This window comes from Juglans regia, chromosome 1 (genome assembly GCF_001411555.2).
Source record: "Juglans regia cultivar Chandler chromosome 1, Walnut 2.0, whole genome shotgun sequence".
Taxonomy (NCBI): Eukaryota; Viridiplantae; Streptophyta; class Magnoliopsida; order Fagales; family Juglandaceae; genus Juglans; species Juglans regia.
Genome location: NC_049901.1, coordinates 9,137,088 through 9,157,320, shown reverse-complemented (window position 1 = coordinate 9,157,320; position 20,233 = coordinate 9,137,088). Strand labels below are relative to the sequence as shown.

The 20,233-nt window shown below is 36.7% G+C and overlaps 2 protein-coding genes across 5 annotated transcripts; both read right to left on the bottom strand.

The window, feature by feature from the left end:
- Positions 1-590: 590 nt before the first annotated feature.
- On the bottom strand, positions 591-19,872 carry LOC108998626 (probable methyltransferase PMT15). 4 transcript variants are annotated; one of them, XM_035694840.1, is made up of 12 exons: positions 19,188-19,652; positions 17,050-17,260; positions 16,612-16,915; positions 16,335-16,473; positions 15,247-15,258; positions 11,302-11,543; positions 11,113-11,190; positions 10,811-11,014; positions 1,349-3,701; positions 1,076-1,228; positions 944-1,003; positions 591-836 (listed from the first exon to the last, which is right to left on the bottom strand). In XM_035694840.1, exons 1-12 carry the CDS (start codon positions 19,284-19,286, stop codon positions 741-743), a joined length of 3,951 nt encoding a protein of 1,316 aa, XP_035550733.1. In that variant the 5' UTR covers positions 19,287-19,652; the 3' UTR covers positions 591-740. The 4 variants fall into 4 exon arrangements, with proteins under 4 accessions (XP_035550733.1, XP_035550737.1, XP_018830778.2 ...); XM_035694844.1 differs by lacking the exons at positions 591-836; positions 944-1,003; positions 1,076-1,228; positions 1,349-3,701; positions 15,247-15,258 and adding an exon at position 13,188 and having other exon boundaries at positions 10,771-11,014; positions 11,302-11,554; positions 19,188-19,872; XM_018975233.2 differs by lacking the exons at positions 591-836; positions 944-1,003; positions 1,076-1,228; positions 1,349-3,701; positions 15,247-15,258 and adding an exon at positions 16,168-16,175 and having other exon boundaries at positions 10,771-11,014; positions 11,302-11,554; positions 16,342-16,473; positions 19,188-19,872.
- Positions 7,377-8,178, bottom strand: LOC108998628 (stamen-specific protein FIL1-like). Its single transcript, XM_018975235.2, has 2 exons — positions 7,818-8,178; positions 7,377-7,611 (listed from the first exon to the last, which is right to left on the bottom strand). The coding sequence occupies exons 1-2, from the start codon at positions 8,107-8,109 to the stop codon at positions 7,601-7,603; spliced, it is 303 nt and encodes a 100-aa protein (XP_018830780.1). The 5' UTR covers positions 8,110-8,178; the 3' UTR covers positions 7,377-7,600.
- Positions 19,873-20,233: the final 361 nt, after the last annotated feature.

Here is a 20,233-nt window from a genome sequence, read left to right as displayed (position 1 = left end):
TACGTTATCTCAAATGCTCATGCATTTATTTTTTTTTTAAATTTTTTTTACTTACTGATTAAAGAAGTGACAATTAATGTATTGATGTAATTTTTTTTTAAATATTTAAATATGTTAAAAATATGTAAAGAAAAAAAGAATGAATGAAAATTTGTACTAGTGGACATGTCAAAGCTATGCGGCACACTAGCACTACCCTTGCACAAAAGCTCACCGCAGCCATGAACTTACTTGAGGCGCATTGTCGACCGCTTAACAATGAAGGGCTAAAGGGATGATGTTAAGCAAATCATCCGAAGTTCCAGACACTAGCTTTCTTTTGTGAGAGTCACCTTAATTCCTCGATCTTCCCCATCTCTTAACCAATGCAAGTTGTGGTTGGAACTAAGGGAAATCTTCGCGTCACTGCAGGCATTTATTTTCCTCTCTTTGCTTCTTGGATTTTATCGATATTACTGAGAAAAGGAAAAAGAAATTGAGAAGAAAAAGGCAACATATATACAGTGATGAGAGAGATCCATGAACAAAATTATTACCTTCGTAGGAAATAAGAAAGTAAATAAAATTGGAAAAAGGAATAAGCAAAGAAAAAAAAGGAACGGAGCAAAATACAATATATTTTGGTTTGTGAAGTAAAGCTGCCTTTATATCCTTTGAGGTTAATGTATGAACTCAAGAATTTGATACTGTACAGAACACGACAGACAATGATGAGAGAGAAGTATAACTTCCCTTATTTTTCACTTGGGCCCAAGATAGTTGCTGGAAGCTCTGTATCTCTCGTCAAAAAGTAAGAACGAAGATGAATGTTCATGTTGGACATCAAGATCCATTGCCTATTGTCAATAACACGAAGGAAACTAATTAGTATGAAAATGATGTCTTCTTCTAAAAGCGAAAACTGTTGCCAAATTTGATGAATATTATCCAAAACTTTACTTACCTGCCTCAATTGACTGGTGCTTGAGACAGACTCGTGGTATGGGTTATGGATTAGAGGTTCCTACATGACATAGGTCACGTATGAGAATTACTTCAAAACCCAACCAAAATGCAAGTGGGGATAAATAACTACCTGTAATAGTTGAGATTGGCCAGGTAAATCATGTTGGTTAGAGAAGATGTTAGCTGGTTGATATATGTCAGGATTGGGTTGCTGGTCCATGACCAGATTAGATTGCTGGTACATGCACTGAACCACCTGATTTGCTTCAAAATTGTACATACCCTGTGTAATTCAATTTCGAAGGGTAAACATTAAATAAGTCTTGCACAATGAAAAATAGAAGCCACACAAAATAAATATCCGCATTATGTGCTAGGAAATAAGGATAAAGCAAAGTATCACCTGCATAATGGTATTTGGTGTGGTGGCTTGAGGTGAAATATATGCCCTTGAGGGACTTGAAATGCAGGTCACAATATCCTGTGGGGATGCTTCTATATTCTGAACTCCTTTGGTATGAGAAAGTTTTCCATTCACATTGACTGGTGGACCTCTATCAGAATTACCACTCACCTTTTCTTTTGGTCCTTTTACTCTGTTCTCATCCTGATCATCAATTGCATTTCTATCCAGAAAAGTCTCTGCATGCTCACTTTCAGAGGCATTTGCACCTGTGCTACTTGAGGTGATAGCTTGAGCATCCTCAGGTTTTAAGGTCAAAATTTTCTCCACCCCTTCCATCAGCTCATCAAGTTGTCTGGCAGCAAATTGAAATGCTCCCTCAGACTCAGAAGCCCTGGCTGACAACTTAAGCATTCTGTGGCACAAACTTTTGTAGCGGCTTGCGACAACCAACTTAGGATTATCTTCGATGGTAAAATTGTAACAATCTTTCACGCTTCTAGACCTTCCATCTTTTGTCCATCTCTTCAGGATATAACAGGAAGGGATAATCTTTATATTCTGATGATCAAGTACTTTCAGTGCATGGCTACATGGAAAACCAACATATTCGAACTTCATACAACTGCAAACAACTGTAGAGTCAGAAGAATTGAAGGTAACAGTGTGTTCGCGAGCTTGTCCAAATTTCTTCACTTTATACTCAATCAATGACCCATTCTGACTGCACCTGTTAACAACAACATTTAAACACTTCTCATATTCCCTCTGAAGTACTTCGAATGCCCTTGGAGTGTAAACACCACTGGCATGCTTTAATAAAACCACATTTCCCATTAGTCTTGGCATGCATCTGCTCATTTCATCATTAGCTTCAGTTTCTTTGCAACGTTGCTCATCTACTACCCTTTCAAAATATTTTATGAAAAGAAGAATATCAAGGTCCAAGTTCAAGCGAGTCCCCAAGTCATTAAATAAACACTCACCCAGATGTAAGCCATTCATGTCAACAAAAAAAGTATTCCTACCATATACCACAGCCCATTTCTCTCTTTCTCTAAACATCCATCTTAACCACTCATTGTGCTGAAGACCATATTTTTCCAGCATAGACTCCCAGCCACAAATGAAATCTTCCTCATCCTTGTGGTCATAAATACAGCTCTTTAAATCTTTGGCAAAGGAATCCACATCTTTTACTAAAAGGCTAAGGTGTTTGAGAGCATTCTGATACATCTGCCATACACATATACGATGGCTTGTTTCTGGTAAGACTGAATTCATTGCTTCAATAATTGCTGCATCTTGATCTGTGAGAATAGCCTTTGGCTTCTTCCCAGACATTGCTTCTATGAAAGTTTGTAATAGCCACTTAAAAGAATCGACAGTGTCATCATATAAAAGTGCAGCAGCAAAAATCAAGACTTGTCTGTGATGATTTACTCCTATAAACTGTACAAATGGGGGAAAGTCTTTCTTTGATTTGGAAGTTGTGTCTAAACAGATCACATCGCTGAAATGGTCATAGTCCAGTACCATGTTATCATCAGCCCAAAATATGTTGGTTACCTTGTCATCAATATCAAGCTGTAATGCATAAAAGAATGATGGATTTTCAAAGTGCTGCCTTTGAAAATAATGCAACAAACGTCCTGCCTCTCCCTCCTTAATATCTCTTAATCTTTCAGATTGAAGATAATTGTCAGAATCAAGGGCAAGAACATCAAGAGATTCCCGGACTTCAAGTTGTCTAGTCATCAATTCAAATGTTGACGTTGAGCATGATTCCAAATTAGTAGCAGAGCCAGCTTCAGTCTCAGGAGAACAACTAAATTCTCTTTGCAATGACAAGGTTTGAGCATTAGTTGGGTTTACATTGTCATGATTATGTTGTTCTTCAAAATGTGTAACCTGGTATTTACCATCAGGTTGACGAGTAATAATCATATGTGCCAAGCAACCGGTTCTAGTTTCCTTTCGGTGTTTCTTCACATTAATGTCTCTTTTGTCCTTCCTCCGGTAACCCTCTCTAGAGCAAGTGAACTTCCTAGATACCACCTGACCATGTACCTTGCTCCTATTTACCCAGTCTTTCCTAACGCTGAAACCTACTAATCTGGCATACTTGTTGTAGAATTTGTATGCATGTTCATCTGATTCAAATTCTGTACCGATTTTAAGTGCTGCATCTTTACTGACTCCATCCTTTAAGTAAAGATTGGACTGAATGCCATTACTATGCATAAATTTCGGGCTGCGACAGTCCTGCTCCACATTCAAGTCCAAGTTATTTGATGCTTGAAGTGTCCTATCCATGTTCTCTTTGAGAGGACTACTTGATCCATCATCCGTATCCATTGACCTTCGCAAGAGTGGAACATTAAAAAAAAAAAATCAAAGGAAGAAATAAATATGCAAAAGTTCTCTGTGGAAAAGAAAATTAATCGATTACATATCTCCATCCACAATGGTTTTAATGCTGAGATAGATGGACCATAAAATTATTGGTGTGTCAAGAGAATCCATCCGACAGGAAAATGCAGAATAAGATGCCTAAAATCTGGGTCTCAGCAAAAATTATATGCAACAAGGAATGGACATAAATGCAGGTAAACAGCATACACAAATAGAAAAAGATTTTTGAAACTTTTCTTACATTTTGAGTCTTCTCCTTTATAAATAATCTAGAAGTAGCGACCGATCAAAAAAATAATCAGTGATGATTTTTTAATATAAATCTTTTACGTTGTTAAAGCTTTGAATTGACTTTATAAGTGCATACATGCTTTTAAGATAGGTTTAGCTTGGTTCAGTTCTTAATTCTTCAATTGGCATCTAAAGTTAAAGTAGCCAAGCGAGGTGTGATAAGAAACAATATTTGAAGAGTTTGTGATTCTTTCGAAACGCAATGGTCAGTTTTTGCTTATCAGACTCATTATATATGCACATATACTCTCTTAAGTTAATTTACCGCCCCATGAAACTGCCCTCCACTGACGATACCACTGTTAATTGTATCAGTAAATCACATCCTTATGCGTGCTGAAGTCCAAAATGGGTAAGGTCCATGTAGACAAAGATTAGTCGTTCACAGTCCTAGTAGAGATGTGGCCTCACCAAGACAGCAAAAAGTAAAATTTTTTTAACTGGAATTTTCTATTTAACTAATAATTCTTGCTTTCACTCATTTCTGTCAATTTAGGGAGTTAGAAAAATACACATTCGATACAAAACTTATTGGGAGGGACCTCCAACTCCAAATGCAGTCTCCTTGCTTTTGCTTACAAATTCAAAGACTTCGTCAATCGAGAAACATAAAAACTCAGGGGTTATAAAATTCAAACAGTTCATTTTGGTACTGGAGCACAAATTTTCAAGAACTTCTCAAAGCGCTACACTTCAGCAGCTCAATTTGGGCAAAATTTCCATATATAACGCACTCGCGTGAACACGAAACGTAAATTCACAGAAGGCATACGAGTTTATGATGCAAGTTGATTTAAACAAGTGCATACAAAATGTTTGAAATCACACTCGGAGAGAGGCGGAGAGTACCTGAGGCGTTGTACCTGTAGATAGGGTTTGAGCAGAGAGGTTTTTGGATTACGGGAGGCCTGCCTTCTTCATCGCTGGAGATAGATAGGGTGGGACCTTTCGAGGTGAGGTAGGAACTAGGAATTCGGATTCCAGTGATGAATTCGTTCACGGAAAAAGGAAGTCTCTCAAATGGGAAGTCCCTCGAAATTTGGAACTTTGGAGGGATTTGTGTAATTTCAAAGAGATGCGAGAATTAACTATAATTATTAAATAAATATGTGGGTGCATTCGTAGATACTAGAGAAGAGTTTGTGGCATATATAATAGAAAAATAAAAATATATACAAGTTTCAGATGTACAAGTTTATGGTATAAATTTCATGCAAGTCTTTTAATTCATCATAAAAATGTGTAAAAATTTTATTTTTTCTTAGTGTGATTTACTTTTTTACAAAAGGCATGCACAAGACTATTTTACTTGTGCATTTTATGCTTGTCTCTAACATTATTCTTAATAAAAAATCATTAATTTTACTCTCTAATAATACATTACTAATATGTTCACCTTCAATTAGCTTCACCATATATTTTCAACGATATCTGCTTTTTAGAAAGAGAAAGTTTGACTTATCTCTAGAAAAAGAGAAATTTTATTTGCAGTCCCTACTTGGGGACTGCATGTACAAGCCCTTTATTAATGATAAAAAGCATCATTTTAGGAGGAATAGTTTTGTAATTTTAAAAAAAATTAAAGATAAAATTACCTAGGCTTGTATTGCAGTCTCCAAATGGAGACTGTATCTAGCATTGCTCCTAGAAAAAACCTATCCTTATCTTCGTAATAGCCTTCGCCGGAGAGGAGACTACATTTCCTTACGTTGTTCCTTTCCATTTTTGCTATCTAGATGTGAATATGCTTTCATGATAGTTTTTTTTCCTCTTCCTCCTACCGTTTCGGTTTTCCTCAGATTTATCACATTTTGGCCACCATTAGTCGACACGCGCCCCACCACGCCACTCCTCAGTCGCCAATCTACTGGGATGACTCGAAATCACACCAAAAAGGTTGACGCGTGACCATACATTGCCTCATCCTGACACCTCTGCCGGCGACACGGGTGATACTAGTGGATCCCCCACCTCCCGATCATTTAGATTGGACCCACCTCACCTCCAAACCACCAGCGCGTGGCCCACACGTGCCAATACAGAGGCACGAGAAGACTTTTGTTCCGTTGCAGATCTGTCATTCCGATATCTATTTTCCTACTATGTTATCGCTTTCCCTAACCTATGATCTTGAAAAAAGGACTAAGAGTCTCTCCAAAAAATATCTCAAGGCAACTGATTACACTAGTGCACCCTCTTACACCACCTCCAGTAGTGGCTTACTAACAGACTATCTTTTAAGACAGAACTTTCTTTATAGGATAAGGGTAAGAACCAAGAAATTGGTACAATAACCCATTTTGTTTTTCTTTTTTTCACCACCTTTGCAGGGTATTTGTTGGGGATCCCCAACCCTTCTTTGTAGGGATCGTAAGGGTAGGGACCAAGTAATGGGGTATTTGTTGGGGATCCCTACCCCTTATCATGTATCATCTTTTCTAATATTAATGAAGTTCACTTGCTTGCTTAGAAAAAAAAAATTAGCTTCATCATATATAGTTTAAAAAAAAACTTCACCATAATATATTTACTTGTTATTATTGTAATAATCTTTATGATAAATAATATAATATATATAGAAGTTTCTCATGGAGAGAAACTCATACAAATTGTTTTCATAAGAAAAACTTTCAATGAATAGGAAAAATCACTCTTGTAATCTGAAAGTCATGATTTGCAGGCAGCGACCATACGAGCAATGCTACACAACCTTCCAACCTCCACACACCATATTTTTTTTGAATCTTTATATTTTTAATATTTTTTTAAAATTTGTTTTTGAGTTTATTATTTTTAAAATAATTTTATTTTTCTATTCATTATTCATATATTAAAAATTTGATGAAAGAAAAAAATAATAAAATTTAAAAAATATGTGGTGTGTGGAGGATGAAAGGTTGTGTAGATTTTTTCCGACCATATATAGCTCCCCTTTTAAGGGCCAAACTAGTGTACTATTAAGTTGTGTTTGATAAGTGAGGTAATTATGCACAAACATTTTATTATTATTATTATTTATTATTTATTATTTTTTTACTATTATTTACACACGATCATGTAACATCACATCAATATTTTTAGGTTGGGAATTTCGTTTCCTGTTAATGATCCAGTCCACAGTACTTGTGGAGCTCCATACGGCTCATTTTTCAGTTTAAATTGTCTTTCTTTTCTCATTTTTCTCTTTTTCGTTTTCTCGTTTGTTTTTGTTTCTGGCATTACGTATGTATATATAAATATATACAAATCAGATCTGCATGCAGCTCATTTATTAAGTGCTCCATGCATAAATGCATGCCAGTATTTAACTGCATACTACACATTTTCTGATCAGCCAAAATATAACATCCAGCTTATTTCATTTAAACACGAAGTACGTACTTAATTCTCGTCTGATTCCCATTATTCTGATTGATCCGTATTCCCATGTCAGGCGACATTACGTACTGATCAGGAAAAAGTAAAAAAAAGAAAAAAAAAACAAAGGCAAAATGATTAAACTTCAACATTATTCATTGACGAGTCCCGAACCGGCCACTTCATTCTTTAATTTACACCTGTATATACATTGGAAAAAAGAAAAAAAAAAATTGTTAGGAGTACGTCGAGATCAAGTCAGCCATTTTAGTAAGAGAAACAGTACCACACTCGGAAGTACGTACTGCGTATAAATAGCCCTTAAAATCAATCAAGAAAAGTACGTATAAAATATCACTATTCAATCAGCATGGAAAAGAATTGAATTGGCAGCAGCTAGAATTACCACATGAAGAGCGGGAAGGGAGATTGCATTGAGCGGGAAGCCGCGCAACGATCCGGAGAGTGCTGCAGAGGCAGTCATTCGGCACTGCTTGGAGTGCACCACAGCACGCAGGACTAGGACTGGTGTTGGCGGCACCTGGCAGGACAAAGGGTGTGCACACGTTAAGGTTGTTGAGCGAAGCCGCGCAGGTCTGCGCCTGAGCTGTCTGGATCTCCACAGCAAGTGCCATGAGCAGGACGAGCAGTACTGCAACTTGAGAGCTGAGAGAGACAAGGGACTTCAGGGCTGCCATGATCACTTGGTCGTTTTGATCTTTCAAAAACTAGCTAGCTAGGTCGTTTTTTAGACGATACGTTTAATTAATTTTTGAGGCTATTAGGTCAATTATATATAGTTAAGAGTTCAAACGATAAGAGGTGAGTCATAATGCATGCATGAGTCACCAAATTAATTACTTGCATATTAGGTTCACCACGCTCATGATCATGCATGGCCAGAGGCCAGCGAAGAATATCAAAAATACCAAAAGTTTCTTCTACATGCCGTCGACTAAAAGATGAAATAATTTGAATTAAGATTTTTATGGAGTTTTGAGAAAAGAAAGAAAAAGTTGAATAAAAAATTATAAAGTTAAAATATGTTTAGAATATAATTTTTATTTTGAGATTTGAAAAAGTTTAATTATTTTTTATCTTTTATTTGAAAGTTTAAGAAAGTTGTAATGATTAGATGAAAAAGTTAAAAATTTAAAATTTTGAAATTGAAAAATGTTTGTATTTAAATGACATGTTTGGATGTTGAGATGAAATAGTTTGAAAGGTCTGTGAAACCAAACTAGACCTAATGAATTTTTAAAGATTTTTGTATTTATGTTGCTAATTTACTAGCTATTACTCCCATTAATGTTTTTTACAGTAATTAATAACAATTTCTCATTGTAGGAATGGCATCAAATTAAAGGTCCAACCAAATTATGAAAAAACTATTCCAAATGAATACATAGCTATTAATTATATTCTAAGATCCTAGCTATTTCGTAAACAATATAAACTCAGTACTGGAACTAGTTAGATGTATTTTTCTATCAATCATCGGATATAAAGTTCAGTAATATTATAGTTGACTAGTGGTGGATGTAACTTGAAATGTGCAAAGAATAAGGCCTCGTTTGCTTTGAGAGATAAAATATAAAATTTTAAAAATTTTTCTAAGTTTTGTACGGATAGATATTCTCTGAAAATAAATATTAATTTTTTATTTTATTTTATCTAATCTCCTTTTATTTCTTATTATTTTATTATTATTTATCAATTATACTGTATACAGAAAAAGATGTCAGTAGGGCCTATCTTTTCATGGATCGTGCTACAGCCCCCGCTGGGGGCTCCCGCTGGGAGCTCCCGCTGGGCTGTAGTGTATTTTTGTATGTGTTTTTTTTTTAAGTTATTTTTTATATAATTTTTTTAATATTTTTTAATATTATTTAAAAAATAAAATAAATTTAGAACATTATTAAAAACACTTTTTTAATCAAGAAGTAAAAAAAAAATTATTAAAAAATACTTCCTTAATCACGAAGTAAAATAAAAAATCATATAAAAATATTTTATATTTTACTTCGTGATTAAGCAAGTATTATTTAATAATATTATAAATTTTTTTATTTTTTAAAAATATTTAAAATCATTAAAAACATCTACATAAAAAAAAGAATTAAAAAATACACATAAAAAAATACACTAGAGCTCCAGCGGGAGCCCCCAGCGGGAGCTCTAGCATTTTCGCCCCCAGCAGTATATATTGTATGTGTTTTTTTTTAAGTTGTTTTTTATATAATTTTTTTTAATATTTTTTAATATTTTTTAAAAAATAAAATAAATTTAAAACATCATTAAAAACATTTTCTTAATCAAGAAGTAAAAAAAAAAAGTTATTAAAAAATACTTCATGATTACGAAGTAAAATAAAAAATTATTTTTAAAATTATAAAAATAATTTTTTATTTTACTTCGTGATTAAGTAAGTATTATTTAATAATATTATAAATTTTTTTATTTTTTAAAAATATTTAAAATTATTAAAAACATCTATATAAAAAAAAAATTAAAAAAAATACATAATAAAATACACTGGAGCTCCAGCGGGAGGTCTCAGCGGGAGCCCCCAGCGGGAGCTCCAGCATTTTCCATCTTTTCATTCTCTTATGTTTGGTAGTAAATAGTTTTTATGAGTGGTCCCAGTAACAGTAACGATGGAATGTGTGGAAAAAAAAATGTCAGAACAATGAATCTGCCGAACTGTGGCAGTAACGCCAAATGAAAAAAAAAAAAAAAAAGAGATAATACTAGTTTTCCCGATAGGAGCTCCGCTGGGATTTTTTTTTATTTTTTTTTATTTTTTTATTAAAAAATGTTTTTTAATAGTGATGAGATTTTTTTTTAATTTTTTTAAAATATTTTAAAATATTAAAAAAATGTATGTTAAAAATGAAAAAAAAAAAAAAACACTTCAAGTACCCAGCACAGGGAGCTCCCAGCGCGGGAGCTCCCTGCGGTGACTCTAGAAGGGTCTTTAAAAAAAATAGCAAAACGTAAGAGGTAAATATTAGTGGATCCCAGTGGCTGGAAAATGCCGAAATATTAGGAAAAAAAAAACAAAACGCAACATAGTTCAGAAAAAAAGAAAAAGATTGTGGGCCTTACAACCATAAATACTTCATAAAAATGTTAAACTAATATCATCTCATCTCTATATATAAATACAATTTTATTTTATTTTATCTATACTTAACATATCTCAATACTATTCACATAATTTTATCTTACCTCATATTTGAAAATAAACGAGGCTTATTATTGTACTGCATGCGGTGCCAAATTCCAAACTTCAATATTAACTAACCAGAGAAAAAAAATGGAAATGAAGGTAAAAAAATGAACAGAATTATCAAGCTCTAAGTAGCTGTTTGGAGTTCTTCTTGATCGGGAGCAGGAGCAGTCCAATAATTCTTCACCGCAAGTAAAAGCTTCCCTCTCTGATGAGGCCCATCTTCATGGTCAACAATTACACTGTCCCATTCCAATCTATCGATAACATTCTTGATCTTTATCACAACATCAACATCATCCCTGAAGATTACACTTCCTTCTGGTCTCAAAATTCTATCCATTTCCAGCAGAATGTCTTCCATTTCACATCTACAACGAAAAAATGCAAGTCAAAACGTACGTTAATTTACAGTTTTCTAACTAGTAAACATAATATATATTCTTCCCTTTCGATACAAAGAAATTACCTGTCTTTGTACAGACTAAAGACGGAATCAGCGTGAATGAGGTCATAAGTTCTTGGATAAGTAGACATGGCTTCACACCTGCAGCCCATGCCAAAAGTTAATTAGCTACTCAAGCTGCTAGCTAGCTAGCTTGTAAAATTTAATCAAACCAAATGAAAAAAAATTACAGAAATTTAAGTGCATGTGTACCAATTCTGATATGTTCCAATCAATCCCCTTTCGTATATTACTCCAAGTGTGTTAACCTTTGCCTCGACAGGAACCACATTCATCACCCAAAGTGGGTAATCAATTAGCGCAGCAGCGAAGCCACCCAAGTGAGCATTCATGTCTAAAACGTTGCGGTACCTCCCAGCTTGTCCTAACTGTTGGTTTACATATTTATAATATGACACCCTCTTCTTCCATAGTTCTGCATCTTGTTGGAAAACCTCAGCTGTAACTGTTAGAGTAGAGAAGAGAGTCATAAAAGAATATCTTCATTCGTATATATCTTACACAGAGCCAAGTGTATTTATACAAAGATGAGTAAGATAAAATAATTGTTTTTATTACAAATGACCGTAGAGAAGAGTAACTGATTTCTCTACTGTTGCTTTCTAGAATTTTCTTGTTGTTGTGTGATGCTCTGCTGTTGTAAAAGGCAAGGAGGTTGTAACCGACTGTCTGCATCTGTTGTGGTGCAGGGAGTGCGCACCATCTGTTTGTGAAAAGGCACCATGAGGTCTTCTAGTCTAATACGCCCCCGCGAGCCCAAGGGGGTGTCAACCACGTTGAGGCTTGTCCGAAAATGAGTGAACTTCTCTGCAACCAGTGGCTTAGTTAGGACGTCTGCTAGTTGATCCTTGGAGCTGCAGAATTTGACTTGTAAGACACGGGCAGCAACTCTATCTCTTACGAAGTGAAAATCGATGTCCATATGTTTAGTTTTGGAGTGATAGATCGGGTTGACAGAGAGATAGGTGGCTCCAATGTTATCACACCATAAGATTGGAGCTTGAGGAAGAGAAATACCCAGCTCTCTAAGAACAGTCTGAAGCCATATGGTCTCAGCAGCCGATGATGCTAAAGCTTTGTATTCGGCTTCTGTTGTTGATCGTGCCACGGTCTTCTGTTTCTTCGAGCTCCAGGATATTAGGTGTCTGCCAAGATAGATGCAAAAACCACCGGTGGAACGTCGATCATCGGGACAACCTCCCCAATCCGCATCTGAATATGTTTGGAGTGTGAAGATGGAATTTCGCTTAAAGAGTAAGCCATGATTGATAGAAGCTTTGAGATACCGAAGGACCCTTTTGACAGCACTCCAATGAGACTGTTTTGGAGAATGCATAAATTGGCAGATTTTATTCACTGCGAATGAGATATCTGGTCTGGTGAGGGAGAGGTACTGTAAGCCACCAACAATGCTCCTGTATAAGGTCGGGTCATCAAAGTCTGGAGAATCAAACTTGGACAGTTTGAGTGACGCAGCCATGGGAGAAGAGATGCCTTTGGCATGAAGCATCTGACTTCGTGTGAGCAAGCTTTTAATATACTTACGTTGAGTAAGAATGAGGCCTGCTGAAGTGTGAACGGCTTCAAGACCAAGAAAGAAAGACAAGTTCCCCAAGTCTTTGACTGGAAAGGCAGAGCCTAAGTCACGTATGAGCAGATCAATAGCTGAGGATTTAGACCCCGTGATGACCAAGTCATCAACATAGACCAGAAGATAAAGTAGGACATCCGCATGTTGTAATATAAATAAGGAGGGATCTGCCTTTGAGGCCGTGAACCCGTATGCAAGTAACCACGAGCTAAGTTGTGCAAACCAAGCTCGTGGTGCTTGCTTGAGGCCATAGAGAGCCTTGTGCAGCTTGCACACATATGTGGGATGTAATGGGTCTATAAATCCCTGAGGCTGTTGCATATATACATCATCATGCAGTAATCCATGCAAAAATGCATTGTCAATGTCTAGTTGCCGTAAAGGCCATGATCGAGATACAGCAATAGAGAGAACAAGCCGAATAGTTGAGGGTTTTACCACAGGAGAAAAGGTCTCATTATAATCAAGACCATGGAGTTGATGATACCCTTTGGCGACAAGACGAGCTTTCCGTCTTTGAAAAGAACCATCTGCGTTGGTTTTGGTGCGAAATACCCACCTGCAACCAAGAATATTAGATTCGGGTGTGGGAGGTACAAGACTCCAGGTACAATTTTGTTGAAGAGCAGCATATTCTTGAGCCATTGCATTTCTCCATTCTGTGAATTTCGAAGCAGCTGAGTAACTAGATGGTTCGTCTGGAACAGTGATGGAGGTAGTGAGACAAAAGCGAGTGGAATAAGGAATGGTGCCATCGGTGAACTGTCTTGGTCTAGAAGAATTAGTCTGAGCACGCGTAATGATCGGTGAGCGAGGGGGTTGAAGAACTGGTAGAGAAGAGGAACGAGTGGATGCAGGGGAGCTCGAGGTAGACGAAGACGTAAGTGACGGGGATGAAGAGGTAGATGAAGATGTAAGTGACGGAATGGGCTGTGTGATGGGTTGACTTGGGCCGGGCCCGAGTATGGACTTAGAGAGAAGCGGGAGAGCAACGAGCCGGTCATTTGGACTTGAGAGTGGGCTGACTTGTGCTGAAGGAGATTTGTTGTTGGGCCGTAGAAAAGGGAAAGAGATCTCATTAAAAATAACATCTCTAGAGATGTATAGTCTGTTGTTTTTGAGATCCAAACATTTGTAGCCTTTGTGAGATGAGCTGTAACCCACAAAAAGACACGAAGTAGAACGAAAATTCAATTTATTTGAGAGATAAGGTCTGAGATTAGGCCAACATTCACATCCAAACACTTTTAAAAATTTGTAATCGGGCTCAGAATTATGAACAAGGAAATGTGGTGATTTATTTTTTAGAATAGATGATGGAAGAAGATTAATTAAATAAACTGCGGTTTCAAAAGCATCAGCCCAATAGGAAAAGGGTAAGAAGGAGTGGGCCAGAAGAGCAAGGCCAGTTTCAACAATGTGCCTATGCTTTCTTTCGATTAGTCCATTTTGTTGATGTGTATGAGGACACGAAAGACGATGAGTTATTCCCAATTTTTGACAAATCTGAGTTAAAGGTTTAAATTCCCCACCACCATCTGTTTGTAGAATTTTAAGTTTGGAATTGAATAATCGTTCAAGATAAGGGAGAAAGGAAGTGAAAATTTGAGTAACATCAGATTTGAGTTTAAGAGGGAAAAACCAAGTATATCGTGTATAATGATCAACAAATGAGAGATAGTACTTAAATCCAAGGCGTGAAGTATAAGGAGCCGGACCCCATAAATCGGCACAAATTAAATCTAAGGGCCGAGTGTATTGAGTCTGGCTGTTACAAAAAGGTAACTGATGACTCTTAGCTAAAGGACATTCTGGACATTTGAAAACGGAAGCACTTGAAAGAACAGGTAGACATCTGGAGTGCAGCACGCGGGATACAAGAGCTAGGGAAGGATGTCCTAGCCGACGATGCCACTGCTCTAGACTGGTTCGTTCACCAAGATGAGTGGAGGGAACAGAAGATGAAGATGCTGCTGAGGGAAAAACATATAGACCATTACGCGTTGGCCCTGTGAGGAGGGTTGTCTTCGTGTGTTTGTCCTTCACAGCAAAATGAGATGAATGAAATTCAAAAAAGCATGAATTATCAATGCAAAATTGAAGCACAGATACCAGATTTTTTGTAATGGAAGGGACGTGTAACAGATTGCGAAGTGAAAAAGAAGAAGAAGAAGGCACAGGTGAGAAAGAACAGTCACCGAAATTTTGGATGGGAAGACCATTGCCATCGCCAACCCGAATTGTTTCACCACCACTATACTGTTCAGAAGAAATATTCAAGTTACTCAGATCATTTGTTATATGATGTGTTGCTGCTGAGTCCGGGTACCATGAGGAATCAGAGAAAGAGGCAGGGGCCGTGTAATTTGCAGAGAATGATCGAGGAGCTTCAAGTTGATAGGAATGATCAAACCTGTATCGGCACTGAAGAGCAACGTGACCAGACTTGTTGCAAACCTAGCATGTAGGGCGCTGAGCAGTGTAGTGGGGTGGTGGATTTGTGAACGAAGGTGTTCTGCCACCACGAGAATTGCTATTAAAACGGCCTCTTCCTCTACCTTGACGGCCATTTCCACGTCCACGACCACGATCCTTTCCACTTGAAGCACTGAAGTTGGCTGTAGGTTCAATAGAGGAGAGAGTAGTCCTGGTGAAATGAGCAGTGCGAGCCTCATGTATGAGAAGAAGTTGATACAACTCCTCAGAAGAGAGAGGATCAGCGCGAGTGGTTACGGAAGTAATGAAGGGTTCATATGCTTGGCCAAGACCATTAAGCAGGTATGTAACAATTTCTTTTTCGGGTAGGGGATTTCCAGTTGCAGCAAGTGAATCAGCTAGCATACGAACTTTGCCAAAATATTCAGACATTGGTTGATCACCTCTCGACAGATTAGTGAGTTGAAAGCGGATTTGAAATTCTTTTGCCTGGGAATGGGAAGCAAACATGGAGGCTAACCGAACCCATAAATCACGAGCCGTGATAGATGAAAGAACGTGACCAAGAATAGAGTCAGAGAGGGAAGAGAAAAGGACGCTAAGGACGAGTTGGTCCGTGCGTTGCCATGAGAGAAATGCTGGATTAAGTTTGGGTATGTTGGTAGTCGAATCTGTTATAGTTTTTGGAGGAGGAGAAAGGGAGCCATCGATGTATTGAAAGAGATCTTGGCCCCTGAGATAGGCAGAGATCTGTACCTTCCATAAGAGGTAATTATCGGTGGTGAGTTTGGTAGAAACAATATGAGAAAAGGAGGATAGGTTGGAGGAAGGAGGTGGAGAATCTGAAGAAATAGCCATGGATCAGAGAGACGATAGTCTTCTGGCTCTTGATACCATGTTAGAGTAGAGAAGAGAGTCATAAAAGAATATCTTCATTCGTATATATCTTACACAGAGCCAAGTGTATTTATACAAAGATGAGTAAGATAAAATAATTGTTTTTATTACAAATGACCGTAGAGAAGAGTAACTGATTTCTCTACTGTTGCTTTCTAGAATTTTCTTGTTGTTGTGTGATGCTCTGCTGTTGTAAAAGGCAAGGAGGTTGTAACCGACTGTCTGCATCTGTTGTGGTGCAGGGAGTGCGCACCATCTGTTTGTGAAAAGGCACCATGAGGTCTTCTAGTCTAATAGTAACGCCCGACACAGTTCCCTTGCTAACCCTAGGCGGGATCGCATACAGTCTTTCAGGCCATTTTGCCAGCTCTCCACCCGCTATTTCTTCACTGTTGGAAACTTCAGGCAGGGTTGTCAAACAAGTCTCCATTTCAGTATACCTGAAAATGGTCAAAATTACGAACATATACGCATGATGGAATAGCCCAGCACCAATGGCTCAATCTTTCATGATAAAAACAGTACTACGAATAATAAGCCCGAAATTAAATTAGGAAAGCACAAACGTGCATGCATACCAGGCCTTGTCAGCATCTTGAGCGCCTGGGCAGAAAGGTGGATTTTGGGTGAGACGTTTACGGTGAACTTTGCAGTTTAAGTGATTGTTGGGCTTTTGCCATATAGAAATATCATCCTGCTCTATCAACTTTTTCCAGCAAAGGCTTTTAGCAACATTCTCAATGGTTGTCTGTTCAGCATTCAAATCTTCCTTTGTTCTTTCCCAACCTTTCCAATATTTCTTCCAGTGGATGGGTGGTCCAGACAAAATCCAGTACCCACCGGGGCGTAGAACCCGATCAACTTCAATCAAGAAAAGCCCACCTATATAACATAACAAATTATAAGAAATTCGCATCATTAACTTTGTATCACAAGAAAAGCCCACCTATATATGGCATTAAAGTACTGATCTAGTGACCACAAAAATGAAATTAATTAAACTTAATTTGTAGTACCATGTTGGCCCCATGGAATGAGGCAGCGAGAGCAATGGGCCATGTCAAAAGCTCTGGATGGGTAAGGAAGTCGCTTAGAGGCAATGATACCAATCAAAGCAGGAACACCTCGCTCCAGAGCAAATTGCACCTGAGCTTCGTGTGTGTCCCTCGGGGCAAATGACATTGGCAGGATGTCACGGGAGAGAAGATATGCTCCCCAACTTGCAACCTGCATCGTTGCAACAGGTCATGTAACAACTTGTCAACTTGAACATTAATGATTCTCGCGATGTTATAACATCTATCGATCATTAGTTTAGATTTTATTCCTGTTCACATTTGTTGATTTGCGTAGCGATATTTCACACGTGACTTTGCTGAACATAATAGCATCATATGTTTATCATTGAATTATATATATATATATATTCACCCACATGCATATATTGTACAAAAATCATATTTAATTTTTGTATAGTACTCTTAGTGATAAGTAACTAAAACTTTTTTTTTTTCACATTATTTTTTTCACAATATTATTAAAAAATATTTTTTTAATCATTAAATAAAAAAATAAAAATAAAAATAGAACGGGACCATGATCAGCGGGATCAGCAGGATATATCCCTATCATTTTCCTTAAAAATATAGGAAAAATATAATTCCTGAACGATACGTACCCGCGTATGATCCACGCACAATGGATACAATTGGCAGGCACACAGAATAATAGAATAATTTGACCAGAAAATGACACAATTATAAAAGTACGTATATGATCTGTCAGAGGTTCTGACGATCCCGGCCATTGAATTTTGTAATCTTTTTAGTAATTATTGATAATTAAAATCCCATTAACTTTAGCAATTCGTTTTTACTTTGACTCTCTTAGAGCACTCTCATTGGAATAGATAAATTAAAATACATTTTTTATGAATATAAGATGAATTTAACTTTTAATTATTCCATTTATATAAATCTCTACATTAGAATAGCTATTTTTTCATTATATGACAATAAAATAATATAAGATGAATTTAATTTTGACTATTCACATCAAATCTCCAAATTAAATTATCTATTTATTCATTATATAGTAATGAGTAATTAATAATTTTTTAATTTTTTAATTTTTTTAATTATGAATTTATTTTATTTTTTCATATTTTACTATTTATAATATTATATATTAATTTGTAATTATATTCTAATTATATTTTTTCAATTGTCATTTAAAATGGAGAGAGAAATAATTAATATTAAAAGGAAAGAGAAAGAAATAATATAAAAATGATTTGATGAATGAATAGTGTCTTCCAAATTTAGAAATTAGTTTGGATATTACTGTAGCTATATTCCAAATATTAGAATATAGCTAATTCAATGTGAGCAATTTATCCACTTAATAGCTAAATTCTCATTGGATTTAGCTTTTAGCTAATCCAATGAGAATGTTCTTATAACCGCAAACCACAAGACAAATTTGGTCAATCATCGTTATAATATAACATGAGATGAGATAAAAATTAAAAATTAAATAAAATATTATTAAAATATAATTTTTAATATAATTTTTATTTTATAATTTGAAAAATATAAAATATAAAATTATAATAATTATATTAGATGAGATGAGATATTTTCCTTTGCGTAACCAAGCCAGACTAAAGTTTCTATAATATACCCTATTCAAGATTTAATTTGGCTTTTTTTCTTTTATGGTCATCTTAATTGGCAAGCATATGATTTCCAAAATCTTGCGAAATATTACAGGCAAGATAATTTTGCACCGTCAAAGCTGATTCTATAGCTAGTCGATTTCAGTTTCCTATATACAGTGGCCGGAACAGTGCTAGCCAATTGGACTATATATCTTTTCTCTCTTTCTTTTTTTTTATCCTTTTCTTTTCTATAGTTATTATTTTTATTAACATGTACAGTGGAAAACGGTGGTGGATTTATTTAATCAAACCCTTTGGTCTGGACGGCCTTAGACTTAATTATGCGAAATACTATATGCAATCTTATTCAATTCTACAAAAAAGTAAAAATAATAACAAAAGGACCATAAAAAAGAAATGAAATCGTAGAAGGACCGATACTCGAGAAAGGAAAACGAACAGATTAACATGAGCAAGATTGAAGAAAGAGCTCACCCCACAGCCCGTATCAATGGCGGTCCGAATAGACCCATCTTTAAGATTGATAAACTTCCCAATGTCATCAATGTACGCATTAGCACCATTTGGGAACATAGTCCCCCCTCCCGGAAACCTAAACTTATCTCCTTCATATCTGATCCAATTCTGCACCGCCTTCTCCACTGTCAACTCCTTGTGCGGTACATTCGCGTACCACGCAAGATCCCGACTTTTCGGCCACGCAAACGGATTTTTGTACCCATATGGTGCCGGCACGCGACACTTCAAGAGCTCACTCTTCTCGGGACAGTGTCTCTCCCTGTATATCAACCTATCTCTGCTATACCTGAGCGATCTCTTTGCATCCTCACAGGGAGTGTACTCGCTGTAACTCACGTCGCATAGAGGGTATAAGCTCTTGCTAGTATTGATGGAGGGTAAAGTTTCGCCGGCATCGTTGAGGCTATGGTGGGTGTTGAAGTTTAGGTTGGTATCGAGTAGTACTGGACTACATGCATCCGATACTAAACTATTGGTGGTGGGAATAGCGGTGCCGCCTCGTTGCCAAGCACCGAGAAAGTAAGAGGTGATGAAGAGGAAGACAACCAGAGAGTAGAGGTTGGTGGTTTTCCTTGAGAAGGAGATGCAGGCGCCGGTGGTGGGCTTGGAAGGCTTGGAGGTGGGTTGATATGGCGGTAGGTTAGAACTAGCCATAGGCAATAGCTAGTAGTACTAGTCAAATTAAGTCTGTGCCTGTTATTCTGATCTTTCTCTTCTCGCGTTCTCTTTCTCCTAGGATTTATGTATTTATGATATTGAGTATGTTGTACTGGCCATTCGGGGGCAGTCTGGGGGAGGTGAGATGAGAGCGGCGGTTGCAGACAAACTAGGTTTTGAATCAAGTGGGTCATGTGGGTGGTGAGTTTTTTGTAGTTGACTACTATATTTAAAACTATCTAAGCAAGTTTTCGAACTCACTAGCTAGCGGTAGCTAGTTTAGGGGAAGCGGACGTACGTGAGAGTTGGTAAGAGCATTCTCATTGGATTAGCTAAAAGTTAAA